This window comes from Sapajus apella, unplaced genomic scaffold, assembly GCF_009761245.1.
Source record: "Sapajus apella isolate SASKATOON/1434 unplaced genomic scaffold, GSC_monkey_1.0 scaffold9, whole genome shotgun sequence".
Classification (NCBI taxonomy): Eukaryota; Metazoa; Chordata; class Mammalia; order Primates; family Cebidae; genus Sapajus; species Sapajus apella.
The window spans coordinates 7,162,507-7,189,075 of record NW_022436949.1 but is presented as its reverse complement, the minus strand read 5'-3'; the positions used below and the strand labels follow the sequence as shown (position 1 = coordinate 7,189,075).

Here is a 26,569-nt window from a genome sequence, read left to right as displayed (position 1 = left end):
ATTCTCAACTGGGAATTAATTTTTGGGTTTTGTTTTTGTTTTTAAACAGTCTATTATAGGTAATGTGCTCATTGGGAATCGTTCTATTTTGAACTACCGATCAATTTCCCAAGAAATAAGGGAGTAAGTTTGCATTATAATTTTGTTTAGCTTTATTTTTGTTACCATGACCAACAGAGCAAAACTAAAACAACTGCCATGGTTTAAATAGTTGCTTCATACTAGTTCCAGTGCCCAGTGCCCAGTGCTTTGCATGGAGTGTCCCACTTCATCTTTACAGTGTTTTTATTTTGAGGTCCAGAATATGACGAGTGAGATAACTGCAGCATAGAGAAGCTCCATGTCTTTGCAGAGAAGCTTCAGAATTGATAGGGGCTAAGACTGAATGGAAGCCTGCCTGACTCCAAGCCTGTTCTTTAACAGCTTCAGGCATATTGCTGTTTAGAGAGTTTGCAAGGAAAGCCACAGTTGTAATTTCTAAGAGTGTTTTTGATAACTTGCTAGAGAGAATCAGCACAGGGCAGACTTTATTTTCATACTCTTTAGGTATAATAATTGTTTGCATTGATGGGTTCATGATAGAAGAATGTTTTCAGATCTGCTTCTATTTCAAAGCATGAAATTTTTTTTTTTTAAATTACAGGACTATTAATGTAAAGCTTGTTTGCTGAGGTGAAGGATAAGGTGAAGGGTAGAGGGTCAGCATCTTTCTGTAATCGATTTTCATTTATTGTCAGAATTGACTGAAGATAAAAAACATTGAGATTGGAGGTACTAGGTGGAAATATCTGACCTTATACTATACGCTGAGTAAACTGGTGGCCTATTAGGCATCAAGCTTTATATCAAGTAAAGTTCATACCTTTATTCATGTAGTGTTGTATAGCAATAATCATTTTCTATTTGTGACTGGTTTTAGGTTTATTACATGCTATTAACCAATCTATTTGTTATTAGCATATGATATCATGTATCTACATGATTAATTGAGCTCGTGGAATTTTTGTTGGATCATGGGAGCAACCTCATCCTCCTTAATATGTCCAATAGCTGTAGCGTGTTTATATTTGTCCTTTGAATTTAAACCTAATTTTTTGTTTTTCATTGGTCACTGTGGCTTTGAAGCATAATGTATGTACTGTTTCCACTTTCCATTCATTTGAGAGGATTTTGATCTAATTGCTTTTTCTCACATGATCCAAATTACATGGTCTTTTCTTTAATGCTCTCTTATCCAGGTGATGCTTCTCCCTTTTATCACTGAAAGTTCTTTTACTATTCTCTTTCTTATCTAAAATTATTAGCACAGTACAACACTCTTAGCTCCTTAAGCAAATTTCATCTGACATCTTATTTGTTTTCCTTAACAACTCATCTTAAAGAAATTCTTCCTAATGCTTTCACCTCTTCATACCTCTTTGTTACAGATCTCCTTACAGGTAACCTGTTTCAAAAGAATTTTTCTACCAAATTAAACTTATTAAAAATGTGTCATTTTTCTGTTTTAATTAGACATATGTAGCTGTTTTGTGACTAAATGTGTGATATGTCTATTGCCATATAGAATACTTTTTCATTTCCGTGGCTTATTTTTGAGCACATGAACATTTCCTGTTGGGATTTTAAAGTACCGAAAAAGGCCACTAGATTCCTTTCTTATTCATAGTTTCTAAGATCTTGAATACCTGGAAACCCCACTTTGGGGTTAGGATTTAGAGAGCAACAACAACAAACAAATCCCTGCCTTGAAAAAGGTTATTATTGCACACACATGAGTGGAGAAACATATATTGTTGTTCTCATTTTTGTATATGGTTATAGACATATGTGCCAAACTTTGTAGTTACTATTTTCTAGTTCATAAAATCCAGTTTCTTTCTCCTGGAACTTCATTTCCTATATATAACTCCCATCTGAATTGCCTGTGATGACAATTAAAGAGAGACATGATTAGTTCTGATTTCTTCAAATCTTAAGTGATTGATGAAATCTGCCTGTGATAGGCCTCAGCCAATTCATTGGTTATTAATAGTGATGTTTTACTGTTTGCTGTTCTAGTTGGAAGACAGCAGTGGCTGAGATGCAAGTTCTGGCATCAGAGAACTTTGGGATTGGGTCCCATCTCTGTAGATTTTTAGTGATATGACTATAGACAAATTACTTAACCTTACTGAGCCTCAGTTTTCTGATAATAACAGCATGCATCTCTTAGGGATGTTACTTTTTGAAGATGAAATCACATAACATACCCTCAAAACAAGTTAACCATTTAATAGAAGTAAAGTAATTTTACATTTTCAATCTCATTATAACAGGATTGATACTGTATTTTATCCTTTTTTACTTTTATGCTCCCATATAGAATACTATGAAATGAATAAATAGCTACCTGTTTCTCTGGCTTTACACTATTTCTACAATTTTGTTAAAGTTATATTTCATCTAGATAAAGATTTGTCATTCCTGCTGTTTGCTGACTGTAAGTCGATTTTTGGTTTCTACGATTGAAATCTATGTTGTGAACAAATATAAAATCAATTATAACTCAGTTAATCTTGCTGCATCTGTTGATCAAATATAATTTATTATTCTACTGAATTTTCAGACTAAAGTAGTGAAGTGCCAAACAAAAATGAAATCATCCAGTCACAGGGTATTTTTAGTGTAAAATTGTTTTTGATAAGGAGGACAGCCAGAACAAAACTCATTTTGCCAAATCATTTGGATTACACAAATTTGATCCTTGTCAACTCTAAATGCCATTTGTGCTGACTACTGTGTGGACCAACTAGATCATCAAAAGGAATGTGAATGCACTAAGCATTTTCTGTGTGCTCCTAAATCTTGTAGATTGATTCATTTTATGTGTTAGAGGAGGGAAAATCATGTACAAGTCCTATGGTCGAGTGTTGAGCCAGCTTGTGCAATTATAATAGGAAGCATCTTCTATCCTTGCTTAATTTGGTGGGCTTACAACTTGAAAATTGTATTTGGAGTCTTTTCACATAAGACTTATGTCTTCATTAGCACCTTTGTTATTCTGAGATCAAACTTGGAGCTATAATGCGCCAAACCTAGAACAAAATAAATATGCTAACTATAAGGCTGTCTTTCTTATTATACTTTAATATCTGTTTATTTAAGGAATTAGATCAGTTTCAAGTGCTGAGTATTTTGAGTTTGCAACTTTGAAAAATAATTTAATTCTGATAGGTTCTCCTAGTCTTTACTCTTTAAGTTTTTCACAATAAAAACAGACCTTTACTAATTGGCTTACTTTTTTTCTTTCTGGGTAAGATTTATTCTAAATAAATTGCTAAATAGGCTAATAAATGGATTTGACTGCAAGGTTCCCTATGAGTAAATAACTGCTAATTATTATTTCTTTTCCACATTTTAAAGATTTTGTTTGTTCTCTGAAATAATGTAGCAAAAGATAATGCCTAGATTATTCTAATACAGTAGTGAGAATAAAAATAGATTGATAGTGTAGGGAAAAGAAATCAACTTAATAACTAATACATAATAATAATATATATTAACTCATGTCATTAAAAAGGTGGCATTAACCTAGAATACCACAAACAAAAATGAATAAAATGGTATGTCCTTTGTACATCAGATGCAGTGGACTTTTCTAGATTGGTCTCACACACCCTCACATAGAGACAAGAGGAGAGGGAGAGGTCGAAGGAGAGGATACATGTTAAGACTATTTTTTATGTTGCGTTTTAAACATAATTAGGTTCATCTGAGACTAGTGGGACTTTAGTTGGAAGTTTCCCTTGAATAGGTGATTAGCAGTAGCTCAAAAAACTTCTGCGTTATCACCAAGCCTCCCTTTAAGCACACCATGGCTGCCATCTTGTGCATAGCTATTGAGCCTCATAATTGGGAGATAAAAATAGTATTTTTATTGGATATCACTTCTGAACACAGGGAACAGAACACACAATGGCAAATTATACTCTGGAAAAAACTTTATTACAAACAACTTATACTTTATTAAAGAAATGTGAATAGGTTGAAGTATCTCATTTTGCGAAGTGTGGAAGGAGTTGCAAAAAAACTCATGCAAAGTTAAGAAGGGCCGGTAATGTTACATCTGTGATGGAATAATAAGTAATTTGTTATTTTATCTGAGACCGATTTTACAATAAAGAGCAGCTTAAGCTGGAACAGTTTAATAATCAGCACCTGCACATCCTTTGGGATATTCTAGTTTGTTCCTCAAAGGATAGTTTCCCATTTTCATAAGTTTCACAGTTATGAAAAGTTCAACTAATAGCAACTCCCATTGAATGTTAAGATGATGAATTGTTTGTGCCAGAGGACAGTATATCATGTTCTTCTATTTTCATTGATAGCATTTTTAATTGGATTTGGAAATACTAGAAAAATTATTTTGATTAGTTCTGCTATCAATCTAGATTTCTTTCCAAAACATCTGTCTTGTAATTATTACAATAAACTTATTTTCCACAAAGTAACTATAATTTTTTGTTTGGTTTTTTGGCACTTGGGGAAAATGTTTACATTTAGTTATCAAAGAAAATAATTTTAATGGAAAACTGAAAAGTAAACCACATAATTTCTGTATTCTTTCAGGCTTTGGTGACTAGTATTAATTAATTTTTTTTTTCTGTTTCACTACAGTAATATGTATGAGAATACAAAAATATATTTTTAAGGGATTCTTTTTCCAAATTAAAATATTTTCCAATTATTCCTAAAGTTGAGGTCATCATGAGTTTCTAGAAAGTAGTAATTAAGCATGGTGAAGCATTACCTTTTCTTAAAGGTTTTCTTAAGGTTAAACAAGCTCTAAGCAAGGTGTTTGGTGGGAAAGTGTGAGATCTGCAGGTGCTTGTTTACTTTTAGAAAATTAGTCTTGTTTTCATAATACCTAACAGTTACTCCCCTGGAAAACATGGCAATTTAAGTTGGGTTTGTCTAATCTCATTTTAGGGACTTGAGACAAAGTTGAATACTTAGGAAAAAGTAAAGATTTTTGAGTTTAGTGAAACCTGTGCTGAAGAGATTCCTGACTTGTGTAGCTTGAGTATACATTAATGTTGAATGAAATAGAACTCTGAACAAGAAGGCATTCATAAACTTTTCAACATTTTTTCAAATAATAAAATCTCTACTAGTTTTCTATGTCAAAAAAATATACAGGATATTATAATATGTTGAAAAATGTTGAGTTGGGTAGGTGAATCTATTTAAATGGTCCAAAACTCAAATAGATGAAGTACGATCAAAAAGTCAGAATCTATGGCAGTCTACTTGTATTTAATACTATCATTTTTATATTTTATGTTTTATTACAATTTTATAACATAAAATAAGACTGATATCTGTCAAAGACATATTTGGAACATAGGCTGTTTATAACGCTTTTTTTGGAAGGAGGGGAAAATGCACATTGATATTTTAAATTGTACTTTTAGGGAAAAATACAAAACAAATGTTAATTGTATTATTGGACAATGTTCCTAATTTTTTAGGAATGTCTAATTTCAAGTGAAAGTAGTACTTTCTTGAAGAAAACACAGGAAAGTAAACTAACTCTTCCAGAATGAAATCTCATAATGAACATTAGATTTAGAATATTAAAAACAATGTGTATATATATGTAAATTAAATCTTTAGAGGTAAAATAGCTAGACTTGAGGTTGAGAACTACATCTTGCCTTCCATATTTAATTCGCCACTGCAGCTTCCCTGCCAAGTGATGCAGCTTGTATTGGATGCAACCATTTTACTCCTAATCAACTCAGTGTACCATCGTATTCCAGCATCTCTGAATAGAAAGCATTCATATTCTCATAGGAACTATGAAAATTGGCACTCCCTCATACGTTTGATGGAAGCATATATAATTGATATAAGCCAGAAAATGGCTTTTTCTTGAGTTGTTGCTGCCTAAATGTGTTTGAGGAATTTCATTAATGATATTGTAATAATAAAGAAAAATTGATGTTATTGTAAAGAGATAATACTTGTTAGCATTTATGTAGGGCTAAAATTTATGTGTGAGGCAATGATATAAGCTATTTACATGTATTATCTCATTTATGTCTTAAAATATTCGTGTATTACAGGTACTATTTTGTCCATGTTACAGTAGAGGAAACTGAGATACAGTCACACAGCTATTTAGTGCTAGGTGGTTATTTAAACAAACAATATAATTTCAATTTCCACTCCCTTACCATGATATTGTCTTTATAATATGCAGCAGCAAGCTTGGATTTTTTTGTTTTTGTTTTTGTTTTTGTTTTTTACAATTTCTAAAAGTAGTGAAATGTCATAATTTATTCTTAAAGACATTCTTGATGTTCAGTTTCGCAGTCTTTTTTCGAATACTTGTTCAGGACTCATTTGATATGGCTGTCCAATTACTCCTTTTTTTTTTAATCTTTGGGTCATGAAACACACAGGTGTAAAGTATCCCCTAAAATATATGTAGTATATAAGCACTGCTATATTATATGAACGTTTTTCAGAAATAAGATCTCTGTGTTGTTCAACCTTATAAAACTATATACTTTTGAGGACTTTGCTTATCACAATACGGTTTACTAGGGACTCTTAAAAATCCATCTCACCACAATACAACAAACTATTTTCAAAAAACATGGCTGTCTTGTGTGAGAAAATTAGGGAAATCTCCAAGGCAAATGTGATTAAAGAGAAAAGAATGAAGTTGAAACCTGAACACTGAGCATAAGTGAGCAAAGGGAAAACTAGGCTGGCCCTGGGAAATGAAAACCAATACTACAACTTGGTGAGTAGAGTGAATAAATCGTTTACTATAAGCCTGTGACAAAAGCAAATTAAACTTATTCAGGTTAGAAATGATCTCTGGCTATTTACAGAAGCAAATTCAAATCTGTGCCAGAGGACAGTTACAATTTATGTCCTCAAGAATCTCACAAATTAAGTTCAATTAACTTAGAACACTGAATCTTAACCACCAAATATACAAAGAAACAAAGGCTTGTGTGGTAAAATGATCAGAAAAAGATAATACATATAGGCCTCTAAGACCCCAAATATTTAGTGACAATATATGAAATATTTAAGGAAATAGAGTATGAGATTTTTAAAAAGAGAAAAAGAGAGCAACAGGAGAACACCAAAAATGACTGAGCAATTTTGAAAAAGAACCAAATACATTGCATGGAAGTGGAAGTATTATGGTTGAAATTAAACGTTCAGTGGATTAAAGAGCAGGTTATGCTCACTTAAGGAAAGAAACGATGAATTGCACAATACATCCAAATAACTTGCCCAGAATACAAACCAGGGGGACAATATATTTAGAAGTGTAAAATACTTGTTAAGAAACATAGAGAACAGGATGAGAAGGCCTACCACTTTTATAATTAAAGTCCCAGAAGAAAGGACTCAAAAAGATTGAATGAAAGACAATATTCAAAATGGTGACTAAGAATTTTCCGGATTAAGAATCCACAGAATAGGAAATATAACCTACACAAAGCCAAATAAAGTGAAACTCACTTTAAATACATAATGAAGCTGCACAACACTAAAGACAAAAAAAAAAAAATTGCAGCCAGAGAGAAAGTATATGATATCCAAAGCAACGACAATTAGTTACAGATTACTTATCTGCCAAAGTGGAAAGCTGAAGAGAGTGAGATCTTTAAGTGATGCATCAACATAAATGTTCTTCTTATTTGGAGTATCCAGCAAAAGCTCTTTGTAGAGCACAGGTGCAATTATCTACTATTTATAGATAAACAGAAAACAGGAATGTTTTTCATCAACATCCTTACATTAAAAGATTTTTTAAGATGGAGACTGGCAAACTTTTTCTTAAACAGCCAGATAGTAAATATTTCAGGTTTGCAGGCAATACAGTCTCTGTAGCAACAGAACAAAAGCAGGCATAGCCAATATGTAAATGAACGACTGTGGCTATATTCCAATAATATTTTATTTACAAAATACATGGTCAATCCAAGGATTGAAGTTTGCTAACCTCCGCTCTAAAGGTTGTATTTAAAGAAGCAACAAATTAAAAAGAAAAGAAGAAGGTTTGAGAGACAAGCAGCCATAGCTGCTGTGAAAACAAATGTAAAGAAAAGAAGTACACAATAAAATAATGTTACATAAATTTATAAATTGAGAAAGATTTAGAATTCAGGTGTTCTTTATTTTCAAGGTAGAAATGGAGATACAGATATCAATTAACTTTAGGTCTCGTTAAGTTGCTAATTTGTGTAATAAAAATACAAGGATAATCAGGGAAAGGATAGAAATATCAGGTATAAATTATAAACTGTAGTGAGCGAAATAGACTAAGAAAGACACACCAAAAAAAAAAAATCAGGAAAAATAAAAATATAAGCATAGCTAAAGCCAGACAAATAGATGGAAACAAACGTTTTATACATCACAATAATTTTTTAAAGGACTATCATATTGAATAAAACCCAAAATCTAGTTTTATGCTCCTTTTAAGAGACCTCCCATAACAAAGGGTTTAGAAAGGTTTAAAGTAACATAACAGTTAATGAAATACAAGGCGAATATTAATCAAAATAAAGAGGGAAACTACGTTAATGGATAAAATAGACTTAAGACATTAATTACTTCATGACAACAAAAGGCTTAATTCACCTGAAGGATACAACAGTTTAAAAATGGAATGTGCTTAATAATATTATCCCAAAATGACATTGTAAAAATTAATAAACTAAATGGATAAGTTGACAAATTTAGCATTATGTTCCCTAACTTACTGATAAGCAGAAAAATATCATTAAAGACAAGGGTTAAACAATTAATAGACTTGATTTGATAGTATATATAGAATTCAAACTCAATAATAAAAGAATACACATTTTTTCATGCATAAGTGGGACTTTTATAAAATTGATTACATACTGGAGACCATGAAATCTCAATACATTTTTAAGTATCAGTTTTATTTATTTGCTGATAACAATGACATGAAATTAGAAATAAAATTAAAAGGATGAAATTTTAAAACCTCTATTTTGAAAATTCTAAGAGCACATTTAAAAAGTCACATGTCAAAGATGAAATCATAGAAAACAATTACACCTGAACAATATTAAAAATGTCCCACATTAGAATTTGTGGGTTGCGGAAAAAGTGGTGTAAATAAATTTATATCATATGTGCTTAAGAGAATAACTCCAATGTTCCTAATATATAGAAAAGATAAATATTTAAGGTTATGAGTATTCCAGTTAGCCTGATTAGTTCTTTACACATTATATAAATGTATCAAATTATCATATGTATCCCCAAAATATGTATATGTATTATGTATCAATAACAAAACTTGTATCAGAAAGACTTACAGATATAAGTATCTGACTTCAAAATTTAAAAAAGATTTATATGATCCTAGAGCAATTAGAAGGAGAGAAATGAAAGATTAAATGAAAGAAAAAGTGACATAAACTCAAAAGGCCAGAATAAGGTTATTTTGAAAAGGCAAGTTAGTTAGATATCTCGTTGAAAAGATTAATCAAGAAAAGGAGAAGAAAAATAATACTGACGATGTAAAAAAGAACATAACTAAAGATACAGAATATAGTAAAAACAGAAGAGCTTTCTGTAAACATTTGTAGGCTGGCATTGGAAAAGGTAGATGAGATGGTCAAGTTCCTAGAAAAAAATAACTTACTGAAATTACTTTTAAGAGAAATAGAAAGCATGAACAGTTCTATAACTAATTTTTAATTTAATGACTTCTTTTTTTGATACGGAGTCTTGCTCACCCAGGCTAGAGTGTAATGGCCCGATCTCGGCTCACTATAACCTCCGCCTCCCCCGATTCTGCTGCCTCAGCCTGCACCACCATGCCCAGCTAATTTATGTTTTTTTAGTAGAGACGGGGTTTCACCATGTTGGTCAGGCTGGTCTCGAACTCCTGACCTCATGATCTGCCTGCCTCGGCCTCCCAAAGTGCTGGGATTACAGGCGTGAGCCACTGCATCTGTCAATTAATTGACTTTTTAATCTTCCAAATAAATATTTGGCCTAGAAAGTTTTTCAGATACATTTTACTAAATTTTAATGAAACGATCATCGCAAACAAATGGAATACAAAAATGTATTTTATGACTAAATGTTCAAAAAGATAAATTCTTCTGTCCAAGTTGAGTTTATCCCTGAAGTGAAAGTCTGTCATTTGCAATAACATGGATGAACCCAGAAGACATTATGTTGAGTGAAATAAGCCATTTGCTGAGAGACGAATACCATAATATGATTTCACTTACATGTGGAATATAAAAAGTCAAACTTACAGAACTGGAGAATAGAATGATGGTTATCATTCTACTTGGAAGGTAGCGGTGTTGCACCAAACTCTGTCTGACGTATAACACTCCAATAATTTCTTTAGGCAAAGTGTAGCTGAAAGTAGCTGGTGGCAGGGCAGTTTATTTGCCAGTTGACTAAATATAAAACAAGGTCAAGAAAAGACGATGTTTTTAAAAAAATCAATGTCTTACAGCCAATTATCTTTATATGTGGCTAACCCTTAACTTTTCTTCCTTAATTCAAATTTAGGATGAAAGTCACTAAGAGGCAATCATATCCAGAATAATGTTGTTCTCCTTTAACTATTCAGCTTTTCTGTTTTAAGCTACTTTCACTTCTAAACATTTGAAATAAAATAAAATCCCAAATTCCGTTTGTACTGGGATATTAGTCTCAGACTAAACAGCTCTTTCTATGCTGTTGGTATTTTTTCAGCTAAAATTATTCTCCTAACAATAGTTTTATATCAGAATATGGTATGTTTTAAATTAGTGGGCTTTTAAATGAAAATAGTGTATTTTTCATAAAACAAAATAGGTTTAAGAACTTCAGAAATTATTTCTAAATGTAAACATTGTTTTTATAGGTCTTGGAAAAGTAACTTTGGCTTTTTTCACCACCCGTGGGAACACTAAAAGGGTGTGGCAATTATATCTGATAACAGTTGGCCTATTATGTACTCACATTGAAATGTATTCAGCCATTAGGGTAGAAAATTCACGTCAGAAAATGTTATACCTTAATCAGACTCATAAATAAGCTACATGGTATTTATTTATTGTAGATTCCTCTTGTTCATTTCTCTCAAGCAAGAAATATGATTTTGATTCTTGAATATTTGCTAATTCTTTCTCTATCACAAACTATCTTCTTATCCCATCTCCCTATACTTACATGAGTATACATGCACACACAAATACAAACACTTGTCTTTGAACCCATGATTATCTTCTCCTACCAATCTTATGTTGATTTTTATAGCAACTTTTGTCTCATAGCTGTCTTTTTTTTTTTTTTGAGACAGAGTTTCACTCTTGTTACCCAGGCTGGAGTGCAATGGCGCGATCTCAGCTCACCGCAACCTCCGCCTCCTGGGTTCAGGCAATTCTCCTGCCTCAGCCTCCTGAGTAGCTGGGATTACAGGCACGTGCCACCATGCCCAGCTAATTTTTTGTAGTTTTAGTAGAGACGGGGTTTCACCATGTTGACCAGGATGGTCTCTATCTCTTGACCTCGTGATCCACCCGCCTCGGCCTCCCAAAGTGTGTCTTTTAATATATGTCACCATTATATGAAGCAATATGGTGGAAAACCACTGACTGTGGCGAGCTTTCTTGTAACTCACTGCCTCTTACTACTTTTATTACAGTGAACAAATACTTAACCATTCTGGGCTAGATTAAAGAATGCAGAATCCAAGTTGAAAATTAAAGGGATTGCACAATAAAGCATCTAGTATTACAGCTTGTATTTTATAGCTTAGCAATAATAACTAGCGTTTATATATGTCAGGAACTATGAAGAGTTTGAGAATTTACCTACTAACAGGCTAACAAGTTAACTTGACATCGTTTCATGGATGTGGGGTCAGAGACAAAGAATACTTTGCTACTCACACAGTAGCCATAGCCAGTTTAAACATTTTTGTTTAAAGTTTCTGAGCCCGTATTCCCACAGGGCAATGTGAAGAGGGCCAGGTAACACATATACATAGTGGTTTATTGTATACATAGTGGTTATTGGAGGGAAATCCTGAATTTAGGGAATGCAATTTTTTATAATAGGTAGTAAGACTGTATCATTCTGGGCAGTAACAAACCCCTTAGCTTAGGAGGGAGATACCTCTATCTTCAAATACTTTTCATTATGCAAATATCTTTGAAAAGATGATAGTTCAAAACAAAGGTGCTTGATTGGTGCTTGTATCTCAGTGTACTTAGTTTTGTACTTGTCTGCTTGAAAATCTCTAGACATTTTCCAGTACCCTTAAAAGAAAATCCAACCTCCTACCTTGGCCTAGAAAACCCTGAGGGATCAGGCCTCCTCCCTGGATCAGCATACCTCCCTAACCTCATCTGATACCTTTATACTCACCTTCTTCATGTCTCCTAAACTCACCAGCAGCCTTTGCATTAGCACTTCCCTCTACCTGACATGATCTTCTCCTAGACTATCACTTACCTGGCTCCTTGATATTCAAGATTCAGCTTGAATCAAGTCAGAGTGAGGCCTTATCTAACCATCAAATGTAAAGTAACCCCTCAGGAATGATGCCCCAGCACTCTTATTTTGTTGTTGTTGTTGTTGTTATTTATTGTTTATCTCTGCCTCTCGCCCCACCCTACCCCATAGAATGTAAACTTGTTTTAGTGTGCTCTCTTATGCGCTCTTCCTTCTCCCCTCTCCACCTTCCTTTCCTCTCTCTCTGTTTCTTTCTCCCCTGCTTTACAATAATACTATTAGTAGTCTCTCAGTAAGTATTAATTGAATAAATGGATGGTTGGATGCATGCATGCATGCATGTGTTAATATCCTTCTACTCCATGCTCTTTGTTTCTTTTTATTGTTGGTCAAAAATATTAAACTTTATTATTTGATTTTTAATAAAGAAGTTGTATTAACTCTAGGGTTAAAAAAAAAAAGAGTACCACAGAAAAGAAATAAAAGCCTTTCCCCAAAATAACATAAGAAACCTACCTTGTTAGTTATAGTTTAGTTACACACTTTTCTATTTGATATCAGTGGTGATAAACTTCCAATGTGTTAACTGTGTGGTTTCCTTGATGTTTAATATAATGTTACTCTCTTTGTTGGCACTTAAAAATCCACATTTACCTGCTAATTCCTCTTTGTGCCACATGAGAGGCATTTCTCGTTGTGTATAACATTTAGAAAATAAGAAATTAAATAATCACATATCTATTGAGATCTTCTTATGATTAGCATGTTATTATTAGTTTTGATCAATAACCAGAGGACCTGGCTTTGAAATGCCAAATGTTTCTTTAGTTATCTTTAGGACATTTACCTCTATATGAGAAAAATTTCACATATGATTGTAATAAAAAGTAGCTACTACAAGATTTCACTTCTTTTGACATGTCTTTAATTTGGTAATTTTTCTTGTACTTGATAATATGTTTTGCATAGGAGATATGGAAAACCCTAATTCAGCTGCTAGACACTTTTGGAAATGTATATGGGAAGACAGTTTTGATTTGTGAATTAAATGCTTTTTTAATTTTCAGTTTCTGTTTCCACCTCCCTTTTAGTTAATTTAATTAGGTTGTAGGTGTTTTAAAGATGCATGTTTATGTTTAATAATAGTGGTATTTATAGATACATATTTAATAAGGGTTTCTGTGCATACCTTTTAGAAGACTCTATTGCTAACATAACTCACCACTATCTAAAAGATAATGCTTCTACCTTAAGCATAATTTCAAATAGATAGTTTTCCATTTTGCAGGGGAATCACTGGTTAAAATTGATCATTTTTCAAAATTTTTTTGTAATAGCAAGCAATAAAGGAGAACATCAAAAAAAGAGAAGCAGAGGAAAAAGAAAAACGTGCCAGAATAGCTAAAGAGTTAGCAGAGAGAGAAAGACTTGAACGCCAACAAAAGAAAAAACGCTTATTAGAAATGAAGACTGGTGAGTACTATCAAATTTGCTATTTATTCTATGTATACTTAAGATTTATACTGGCTGCTTTATTAGCATATTAATGAACTTAGTGAAAAAGGAAAATGCAGTCATTTGTTTCTGTAATCAAACCATAGAACAATTATTTCTTTATGGTCTTTTCTGTCTTCTGTTTACTAACAAATAGTGTCTTCTTTCTAATGTCGATCATAGGTGGTTTGATCCTCTGTTCTGCTGGTTTGGTTCCAATGTATTCATGTTTCTTTAATTACTACTTCAGTAACCAATCTTTAATAATGTGTGTCAGTTAATAAAGTAACTATCAGAAACAGACTGTGGGATATTCTATAGGACATGTAACCTGGCTTCTTCAACAAAATACACCAAGGGAGGGAAAAGAAGTGATGGAGGATACACATTGTTTAAAAGAAAGAGACTTAAGGGACATAACAGCTAACTGCAATGTATGGAATGTATATGTATTCCAATCTGTGGTCCCAGCTACTTGGGAGGTTGAGGTGGGAGGATTGCTTGAGTCTGGAAGGTTGAGGCTGCAGTATGCTTTGATCTTGCCACTGCACTCCAGCCCAGGCGACAGAGTGAGATTTTGTTTCAAAAAAACAACAAAAAGAAAAAAGCAGTCTGAAAATTTTGGAAACTTTTTTTTCGCATAAACATGACAAAATTGTTGTCAATATGTTTCAAAGTATCTTTTAGAGACTGATACTGAAATTTTACAGAAACATATGTATATATGTATTTCAAGAAGCTAAAAGATGCCACTTATTTAGAAGCAGAAGAATTATGTAAAATGTAGTTATATTTTCATTCCCTGAAAAATGTGGCTTTTCTACTTTCAAGCCAATAAAGATTGAACAAGGCTTTAATTAAAATCCATCCACTTCACTGCTAAATCACCATAATTTACAATTCAGGGTTGCAAATTCGCCTGTTTCCCCAGAAATAGACGGAGATGCCTTCTTTACTTTCACTTTTACAGGTGTATTTTATGCTTACTAAAGTGAACCAAGTACCTTAATGTATGGCACTTGTTTCTTCCAGGAAAACAAATCATCTAAACACAATTTCTTGTTTATGTTTGAAATTCAGGGAATATTTTTTAGAAATATCTTCAAATATGAGCGAAAATGGAGATCAGAAAAATTTAGTATTTATTTTTAAAATATGCTTCTGGAAAGAATTTTAAATTTCCTAATTTACAGAAGATTCTGGTGTTTGAACATTAGTTTTTTTTTTTTTTTTTTTTTTTTTTTTTTTTTTACCTGAGTTGGCGTTATACTCTTATTGCCCAGGCTGGAGTGCAACAGCGCGATCTCAGCTCATTGCAACCTCCACCTCCAGCATTCAAGTGATTCTCCTGCCTCAACCTCCTAAGCAGCTGGGATTACAGGCACCCACCACCAGGCCCTGCTAATTTTGTATTTTTAGTAGAAACAGTTTCATCATGTTGGTCAGGCTGGTCTTGAACCTTTGACCTCAGGTGATCCACCCACCTCAGCCTCTCACCATGCTTGTATTACAGGAGTGAGCCACCCCGCACAGCCTGAACATTAGTTCCTTTAGTGTTGGCCAGAGTTATCTAGATGATTTACTAGATGGCAGACTGGATGTATTGTTTACGGGTTTTGCCCAAGGGTCTGATTACACAGAATAATTCTCATAATTCTCTCTTATACCAATCTGAAAAGTTGAAACTTGATAGAATACAAAAATTCTAATGAAACTTCCAATGGAATTTCAGTAATGTTTTAATTTAAATTTGTGTCTCCCTAAGGAAACTTTTATTTTTAAGAATGTTTATTTTTCAAATTTATTTGCATTATAGAAAACACCTAAAAAATAGTAGATCAAAAGACTGTTAACGGTAGTCTTCCTATCCAAAGAACAATGAATATTTCCGCACATTGTTCTTTCAGGTTTAAATTTTTCTACCTTCTAATAGTAGATCCTAGTAAATACCTTCTATTCTTAATTTTAAAATAGGTTTGAATGTTTTTAATTTTAACAACAGATTTAAAGAAAGGTTTTATTATCTCTTTTGTTAATCATAGAGCTCTTATTATTTGACCTATTGGATTATTTTATTAGATTTTTTCTGTACTATCTCTTCCTAAACATGATTTGCAAATTATTATAGGTGGGCCTCAAGTAAATGTAAAATCCTCACCCTATAGGACTTTCCAAACCTTTAATATTCTGAGGTGCATATGCATCATACATTTTAACATTTTTCTGGAGTGCCCTCTGTAGAATGTAGTCGTCAATAACTTTGATTTATTTAAATAATATTAAAATAGATAATTTTAAAATAATACATCTGTAAAATAAATACAGATATATGCTATATCTATATCATACATATGCATATGCTATAGATGTAATCAAATTCATTTGATACAAGATGCTAAAACAGCTATGATTTAAGAAGCTACTGTGAGACTTTGTCTTTTAAAAACATTTGAAATTTTTGCAAGTTAACTTTGAATTTTTTTTTAGACTGTGGGATTTAAAAGAATCTAGGGATAATAGCCCAAATTTTATAGTATTTGTAAACACATATTTTTCTCACCAAAGTGAAAGACCTCTTCTAAAACCCCAATAAATGACAATTATTCTGAATGGTCTTTAGTTTTCCTTTAAAATCAACACAATTATTAATGTAAAGGAACAAAATATTTGATTTCTTAAAGTAACTGTTATTGCCAAGTGAGTCACAGAACCATGTAACAAATATATTATTACATGCATATTTATTGGTACCCTTGCCATTTTTTACAAAACCACAAATATGCAGTTACTGTTATTCCATATTATATGTAGACTAACCTTTTTGAGAAGTCATGATTTTTATAACATTTAAAGGCTTTATGAAATAAAAGTTACTAAAGTAGTATATCCAATTTAGCACCTAATTACTGAAAACATGTAAAATACCAGTTTTTTATACTTTTAAATTGATACATTGAATTTTATGCATATGTGGTATTTGACAAATATGATCTTCAATAAAGACATTGCATTGTTATAAATACATGTGTTATCATTTCTAATGATATTTTATTGGTAAAAAATGAATCATAGCAAGCCCACTTTTTATTGTTTCTTTTATTCTTCAAGGTTTATTCTTTATATTGAAATTACAAATAAAAGTAAAAAGGTTTCTGCTGTAATGAAGTTTAAAATTCTAATGAGTGCTTCAAATAACCAAATATATAAAATAATGTCAGATAATAATTTACAGGAGCTAAAATAAGATAGGATGATGACATGAGACTACTTAGGCTGGTGGTAGTAACAAATAAAATTTGGTCTCATAGAACTAAGGAGACTAATACTATATATCAAACTTTCTAATTTAAAATATTGTTTAATAAAAATCCTCAGAAGTTGATAAGATTTATATAATCAGTGTATATGGTTTTGGATAACCACGCTTATGTTAATAAGCTGTAATATATGTGCTAATATGGTGTATTTTTTAAACATTGTGAGGATCAGTTGAAACTTTATGTAATTTTTAGTTGCAGGTATTATATTTTAGTACAGAACATGGTACTGCTCAAATCTTTGTAGAAATTTTTAACCTGGCTTTCTCAGCCTTAGAAGAATGTGGAAGGGTGGATTAATGAATTTATATTGTCTTTTGTTACCTCACTGGGCCAGGAATTTTTTATTTTAGCTTATTATGTAAGACACATATCCCTGAATGATAGAGGAAGAGAAAAGTCTTCACATAATTCTGCCATAAACCCACAGGGAGCTTCCTTCCATATATTTTCATGACTTTAGTATTTCCTCCATGCAATAAGAACTGAATTTTTTCACAGGTGTACAAATTCTTGTATCACTACCTGAGGTAGCAGAGTAAATTAAATTCCTGTTCTTTCTTATCCATAGTAAATCATTACTTGCCTTTGGCAAGAAAACAGGCAACTGTTTCCTGATCTGCTATTATTTATTCTCACTATCATTTTAGAATGTGATTTTTGTTAATAGAATGAAAATAAAGATAAAAATAGTGGACTGAATTTCTCCAAGAAGAAAAATGAAGCATTAAAAATCCTTTTGAGCAACAAAACTAAGAAAGCAATCCTGTTACCATGTTATAGTGTTAAAACATGATGCTTCTTGTTTTCTTTTTATCTCTTTTTTTTTTTTTTTTTAATGGCAAACCTGAAGGTCTCTTAAATATTCATATACACAGTATTGGTTATTCTGTTGAATGTTTCGGTATTACATAAACACACAAGTTATATTTTTACAATGTCTTTATGTAATATATAAATTTTAAATAAATGTCTAAGGTTGATGCTTAAGCTTAAACTATTTTAATTGAAAAAATACCTAAAGTATTAAACATCTGACATGAAAAGGACTAAGCATAAACACTAGTGTTATTAATTTAAAATATATAACTATTCTTATGTGTAATCATTTCTTGTAAGGCAAGTAGTAGTAGTAATTTTATGTGGTTATGCACAACTTTTTCTAAATTCCATTTCTGTTTCTTAATCATGGACACAAATAGGGCATTTGATAATAGAATTCAAATATTATACTTTAAGACTTCCTGAGTATGTAAGTTGATTCACATCATTTTTAAATAGCAAATCAAAATGGCCTTGAAATGGACCCAGTGTTGTCTAATTATGTTTTGTGGGGGAAGTAAATAAGAGCTTATTTAATGGAGCAATAAAAACTGTATGAGCAGCTCCTATATTTTAGTCTTTAGGTTACAATTTGTCTATTATTTATTAGACTTAAATGTCTCATTTGGTGCAACTTCAGTCTATTAAATAAAGAGATAATTAGCTTTTAGAAATCTGTTGTTTACCCACATGGCCAAAACTGCTCCTTTGTTTTTCATTCTGCAATTTAGAATAACTAAGTAATTAGGCCTCCATTTTAGAGGAAAGGCATATTACGTAAATACTACTTGGGAATGTCTCTGCCAATCTCAACAGATATGCAATTAATGTGTGTACTTGCTTTCATAAAGGCTTTAACAATTACCCTGTCTTCTACAGATATCATAAAACTTAGATTACTTTCCATAATTGCACATATTCTAGTTTTGTGCAGTGATGCTTTCAGTTTTCTAGTGTTATTGGCAATTGGTGCATATAAATAAGCCAATAGTTTTAATAATTTCTCAGTATAGAAGGGTAAAACAAATGGAATTGCATTGGCTTGGATATATTTCTCTTTTCTTTACCCCAGCATTTATAGAACAGACATTGTAGTAACAACAACGACAACTAGTACTACTACTACTACTATTACTAGCATTTGTTGATCACATATTATTTGCCAGTCTATATTTATTATTATATGTAATACTTACAACAAACTCATGAGATTTATCAGAAAGTTTATCAGAAAGTTTAATTTACTTGCACATGATCACAGATTTGTCAAGCCATGAAGCCAGTACTCAAGCCTTCTCACGAAGTCATGTTTTTAACTATTGTGCTATTATGTTTTACCACTGATGACTTAACTATGGTACAGGAAAAAGGGACCAAAATGATTTTTAGCAATTGGTAACTGTCACTAGACTATACCTATATAAGAAGCTTTAAATTATTTTCCCTGGAAATCTGTGAGAGGGTCAGCCATATCTTTGGTAATATAATCAGTGGTTTTAAGCCAGATGGGCTCTCCCTTTGTGTTTGGAAGTTATGGGAGGGCTGTCATAGTTAATGGAGGGATTCTTTGATGTTCTGAATAATTCTGACCCAAAAGAGTTGCCAGAAATCAACTTTTCTGAGGCAGGTAGAAATGTGTCCAATACTTTCATTATTTGATTCAGAATAGAAGTTAAGGAACTGGAGAATTTGCAATATAGTAGGTTTTAGAAATGCCACAAACATTTTGGTGTGCTTTACTCAGGATATGTGCCCTGAGACATTCTTCCACGTCCACCAACTATACCATGTAACAATTTTTCCTCCGATGGTATTAATAAACTGAAATTCTATTCTATAAATAGTATCAAGCAGTGTCTGGTGGGAAATTTTTCCGAGACTCTCTCTTAGCTGTGCAGCTTTCCACTTTTGTGCAGGCATCTCTTTCACTGGAATGACATAGCTTAAATTACAGAAACTCATTCAGAGTTCACCCATTTTGTACACTAATTTGTGTCTTCTTCATGTAGCTATACAAGGCTCACACACCATCCTTTGTCCCCTTCCAACAAGCCCCAGAAAAGAGGAGGTTCTCAGACTTCCAGCATAATTTAATTTGAAAGTGATTGTTTTTTCTTTTCTCTCTTTCTCTGTCTTTCTTTCTTTCTCTTGTTCGTTCCCTCTCTCTCTGTTTGTCTCTATCTCTCGCCTCCCTTCCTCCCTCCCTTCCTTCCTTCCTTTTCTTGAGGATTATCTGTGCCACCCTTTTTAAGCATTTTTGTGGCACATCCTCATATTAATTAGTTTATTGCTCATCCAATATTTAAATATCATTTTCAAAATGTTTTTCTTATTATATGATATTTACGACATTCTCAACTCCACTTTTTGTTGTTTAACTTTTTTGAGAATAAAAGATTAAATGCCAATTTTCATAAACATTATTTGGGGCAAAATTTAAATTTTTAAGGTGTAGCATGGTCTACTAAGAATTTTACCAAAGAAATCTTTATATTAACATCACTTATTTATAACTTCACCCTATTCATATTCTAGAGCAAAAAGTCTTGCCAGTCAGTTCTTTTGATCTTATCACAATGTGGAAAACTGTAACATTGATAATATCAGCTACATTTATTGGATTATAATTAAGAACTCAATCACAGCACTGCATCTTCTTTGTCTGTAACATTCAATACTCCTTAGCTGTCTCCACAAATCAACAGAAACCATATATCCCACACAGCCTAAAATATTTGCTAGCTGGCCCTTTACAGAAAAAAATTGCTGATTCATAATACAGATCAATAATTCATATACTCCATTCTTTGATTTTAAGAGACAGAGTAAAAAAAAAAAAACTATTAATTTTGTTTGTTTATTTTTCTATAGCCAAAAGCATGCATTTGCAAAATGACCAGTCTATGTTGAAAAATAACAATGAGTAAAACTGTTGGTAAAATTAATGATAATTATCAGGGAAAAATTATTCATTAAGCATATTTCTTGCTGCAGACAACTGTGTGATTTTTAGATCTACTAATTTGAAATGGAAAGTCATGCAGTTGAACTTTTGAAATGCTAGCAAGCATCTGGGCTGCTGATTGTTTCAGTAACCAATCTAGCACAACCATTGTGCTTTTTTACCCTTTTATCCCAGCTTATAGACCCCAGTATTTCTATAGTATTGTTTGTATATCTTTCAAGATGAAAATATCAGTGTGTCAAAAGGTCATAGGTGGAGCCAGGTTTTTCTTCTTTTTTATTATTAGGCTCTCTCTTTTCTCTGTATTTTTGGTCATTCTGACATTAAATCCTTAAAGTTGAAGGAAATCTATTCATTGGTGTCGAACTTGGTCATGAAGGTTGCTTAAGTCTAAAGTGATTATCTCAAAGAAGGAAAGAGAAACTCAATAGTATTTGGCATTTGATGATGAATAAATATACCCTAGGGCAGACTGGGAAAATTAAGCCAAGAAATTGAATATTTATATGTAACTTGTAAATAGTATAAATAGGCATTCGTATTTAGATGAAATTAGACATTATTTTGTAATAGGATTTTAAAATATTGTTTCCTGGATAGCTTCCTTCCTCAGACATCCAATGTTTTACAAGAGAATTATAAGCAACATGATATTACCAGAGTTAACACTGAGGGCAGGCTTAACACAGGCTAGAATGCCCCAAGGCCGGAAGAATATGACAGAATAGCATAGTAACAGAAAATAGATGACTGACTGTTTTTAGAGCAAGCAATTCTTGGAGGCCATTGCCTGACTAGAGTGAATTTTCATCATTGAACTTCCAATAATAATTATCATAAATGGCTATAAGTGACAGTAATTTCATTTCAATAGATTCCTTTGAATGTTTATTTTTAAACTATTAGTGCTATTCAGGCATGAACTCTTGCAAAGTAGAAGTATTTTTGTCAAATTAGTGCTGAATCTGAGGTTCTATCACTAGCTTTCATAAATGTTTTGTAAAGGATCACTGCTATAGGAAACTGGATAGATTCCCTCCAAAGTCATTCCAACCCTGATTCTCTGACTGGCAATTAGTTTGAAGATTCTAAATGTGTGACAGTTCCTCTTTTTAGCCTTCAAGTGTTACAAAGTCAAGAAGATTGTTTGCTTGGGGAACAAAAGATTATTTTAATTCAAAGACCAAGAACTAAGAAAAAGGCAGTCTTTCTGCTGCATTTCTGATATATTTCAGAAGTGATGATTCTGTTAGTGCTGAATTGCAATTATGATCTCTGATTTTCAGTGGATGTTCTCAATGCTAATTAGATTGTACTTTCTGCTGGATTCACATGTGAATAAAAGTACTTTTTTTAAAAAAACCTTTATCCTTTATTATTTATTTTAAGATTTTATATGGAACAGTAATGCTCTGTACTTCTCTCAAAAGTACATTTTCATAGTAGTCACTCATTATTTCTTGAATGCAGGGAATATTTTCATTAGATTAAAAAATAATTTTATTAAATATTTTAATAGATTATTTTACCATTTTACAATGACTCTGTTCATTGTACTCTGTGATTTTGGCTTTGGTAGATGAAAATATTGTTTATGATCATTAAAATACTTTTCACCTTTAAGCAAAGATGCTAGTTCTGCTCCCACTACCCATAGACAAATTTTCAGAGATGCTTTCCACAGAATACTAAAGGAATTTGGTCTGAGGAAACATGTGGTTTGGATTATACTGTATTCTAATTGATTCTACCATTAAGGTAAATACCATTGCAGTCTGAGGAAATACTGTTTCCTAAGTCATGATATCTGCTGAGATTGAGCGTAAAATGTCCTAATGTTATATTTAGAGGCATCGTTGGAAATTAAAGAAACATTCTTCTCTGCCTAGAAAATATTAGCAAAACCCAAATGATGTCAAGGTTTGTTCAGAATTGCTACACTCATGTGATGGGGAAATCTTAGGAGGGAGTGTTGTTTTTTACATCTTTCGTCTTCCCTGTGAGATAATTCCCTTTTCATGCTGATACTGTCCTATTCCTAAAGCATTGCACTTTGATATAATAGAAGTAGGATATGAACTTGTCATCCTTTATCAGCTCTAAAAAGGGAAAGGTAAGAAAAGAAGGGGAAAATATATCTCATAGTGTTTACCATTCATAGAAACTGAGGAACCCTTAGAGTTTTCCATCTGAATATATTACAGCTTAACTAATGGAGGTTTCTATATAGGGGAGGATGATGTGAGCGTCCGCACGCACACTTGCATGCATGTTTTTAAACTCCTTCAGCTTGTGGTCAGCTGATTCTGAAACAGAAAGAAGTTTTGACAATTTGATGTATTCCTCCTAGAAACTTCTTCAAAAAGAAGTCTTTTTGGAGTAAGAGTTTATCTCATTTCATTAATTGGATACTCAATATTAATCTTAATAAAGTGCAAGAAAGAAGGGATGTGATATAAAACATTTACTATAGTTATCTTAAATGATACTTCAGTTAATATTTTGATTTTGCTATGAAAAATTTGCTTTTCCATAAAGATCAAACATGCCATTATTTCTCAAATAATAAATCTTAAAAAAATAAAAATTTATAGAAAATTAGCCATGTTTTAAAGAAATTTTTTACAGTGAGATGTTGCTTCTAATTTCCTTTTATAGCAAATGTTTCATAAGCACTTTAAAAATATTTATGGAATTCACATTTGGGGAACAAAAAACTCCCCAATTGTGCATGTTCTATTCGTGCATAACCACATAAAGTAGATTGGCCCAATCCTAGGACAAGGCATGACATATGTCAAGTTTGTTTTATGTGCTCTTATAGTTTTTGTAACAAATGGGGAATTTCATAGTCATGATAACAAGTTCAAATATACAAAGACATTACTATTTCTATAAATGCAGTTTAATTTGCGACTGAGCCATCAGCCTACTGGATGGTTAACAATATAATTAACATTCTCTCCCTCCCTCTCTGTCTCTTTGTGTGTGTGTGTCTGTGTGTGTGTGTGTGTGTGTGCATGCGCATGTGTGTGTACTTCCAGTAATTTCTGTATAGAGTTGTTATTTATGTTTGAAATTCTCTCCTTGATCTCTTATCTTCCTTCTTCCTTCGATGAAGGAAGCCAGCTGGAGGTACCCTTCTGTGCATGTGCCGTCTTTCTGGTTCATTTTTCGTCTAGGTCTGAAACAGCCTCTCTGCTTTGGCATTACCCCTCCTGTCTGCTTGTGGTACAGGTGATGACTGATTTGCCTTTGAGTGGTAACCAAATAGATCTGTTGGATTTCTGTTAGTTCTGTCTTTGGCTCCCTATATTAATGATTGTTGGACATATTCCTCTCTTACACTTGTACTCTTTCTTTGTGAACTTTTTTTTCCTCCCCAAGTAGAGGCGCATAGGAAACTACTGTGCTTCAACCACAGCACTCAGCTTCCTGTGGTGCTTCTGTGGCCTTCTGTGCCCTAGTCTTGTTTCCTTAACCCATTCTCAACAATTCTGCATGTTGGACACAAGAACCTCCACTCTTGGACTCAACTCCCTGGGACTTCATAGGAAATTCTACCCAACATGCACCATTTCTTTCTGGGAGGAGTGCGCAGGGCTACTGCACTGCCCATAATCTCACTTCCAATGTCTCTTCCACCAGATGGGGGTACAAGAAGGGTACCAAGCTGGCTTCCTTCCTTTCTGTTCATAGCCTAAGAATGTAGTGTGCATTTTTTGCTGTATGGGTAGTTCCTATACTAAGAATGATTCTTTGGCTCCCACACTGGGGTGGGAGAAAGGAGGTTGGATTGATATCTGAGCAGTATTGCAGAAAAGACTACCTCTGTTGTTCCTTTGAAATGTGGAATCTTGAATTAGGGGGATACCAAACGAACACAGTGAAATGAAGGGCCAGAGTTTCTGAGTCTGGGCTTCCAATGGGACAAGTAAATTCAGATACTGAAGTGTGACCTTTACATATGGACTGACAACAAGTAATGTAGCAGGCCTGAATGATCTTTGGGTAGAACTGTGGGCTGAAATGAGACTAAATTAGGAGTGAAGAGAGCATGCTATGCTTTGGATTTTTTCTTTCCTTTATTTTATAGGCACGCTCCAAAGGCATTAAACAGCAGTGATATGATTTGCTTTTAGAGAAATGGCTCTGTAGCAAAAATGTAGGTGGACCAGAGGGTGTTGGGACTAGGAGGAATGAGACCAATTAGGAGATGGTTGCAATTTTGAGGAAGATAAACATAGAAGGCCTGAACTAGGAAGCACTAAGAAAGAGAAGACAAGTTGGATTTGAAAGGCAGTGTAGAGGTGGAATCAACAGGGCTTTCTAGTGGATTGTGTGTGGGGAGACAGGGAGAATACTTCATTAACAGGTAGATGATGCTGCTTGTACCAGCTTTAGGACACATAGATTTCACATCTCCAATTTAAAGCCTTTTTAATCTTAGAAATTTTTTTTACCTGAATGGACCTGGTATAGGGCAAGAAACACAACATCCACATAATAACTATTAACTTTTTTCATAGTGGAAAATAAAAACAAATTTATTTGTTAATAAAGACAGCATTGCAAGTTGTTATAACTAGATTAACCAAGAACCTCTGAAAATAAATCTTGGTTAGCTCATGAGGATAAACTGTGGGTGGCCCTTTCCTGGAGAATCTGAGGCATGGGGTTTAGGTAGGGTAAGGGAGAGAATATGTACCATTATTCCCTTGAAGGAAAACAGGCCAGTCCCACTCCTTCCGCTTCATCTAAAACTAGCCCAGACATTCAGTTCCAAGGCTCTAGGATTTTCATTGTTGAAGTTTGCATTTGTTTATTTTGCCGGCATGTGATATTGTTGTAGTCAGTATTTAGTTACTGTTTTTTCATACTAATTACACCTTATTTAACAATCTGAAAGACATTCCCAAGGCTCCTGTGTGATTTGTTTTTGTGACCATTAAATTTCTGACAAAAGGAATTATAAAAAAAAGGCATTGAAATACCTCCTTCATTAGTAGAATTGTTAGTGTGATGGTTCACAAGTTGGTTCTCAAGTTCACAAGTTCGGTTACCAGTATTACATTCCCTGCCCCACCAGTAGCTAAGTAATAGCAGGCCAGTTAGCATCACACCATAATTCTCCTTCTCTACAAAATAAAATTCCTTCTAATTTGGAAAATTCCATCTGTATTCTGGAAATTAAAAACTATTTCTATCAAAACTCTCCTTCAGCAAATATTTATTTATTATCATGGTACTATCCTAGGCACTAGGAGTAGAGCAGAAAATAAAACAAGCAAATGTCCCAGCCCTCATGGGCATATATTCTTGCAGGAGACAGACAACATTTAAAATAAATATACAGCGTTAGGAGTCCACAACTTCTAAGGAGAACAAAATAAAGTAGGGATGGGGGATAGGAAGGGTGGGAAGGAGTGACATTTTACATGGGGTAGTTTTTTTT

General features: G+C 32.9%; 1 protein-coding gene across 2 annotated transcripts in view; it reads left to right on the top strand.

The window, feature by feature from the left end:
- DIAPH3 (diaphanous related formin 3) overlaps window positions 1-26,569 on the top strand; it is a 493,236-nt gene that overhangs the window by 337,594 nt on the left and 129,073 nt on the right. For both annotated transcript variants that reach the window (XM_032277324.1, XM_032277325.1), the window contains one exon: window positions 13,854-13,989. In XM_032277324.1, the coding sequence (XP_032133215.1) occupies window positions 13,854-13,989 (136 nt within the window). The remainder of the gene's footprint in view (window positions 1-13,853; window positions 13,990-26,569) is intronic.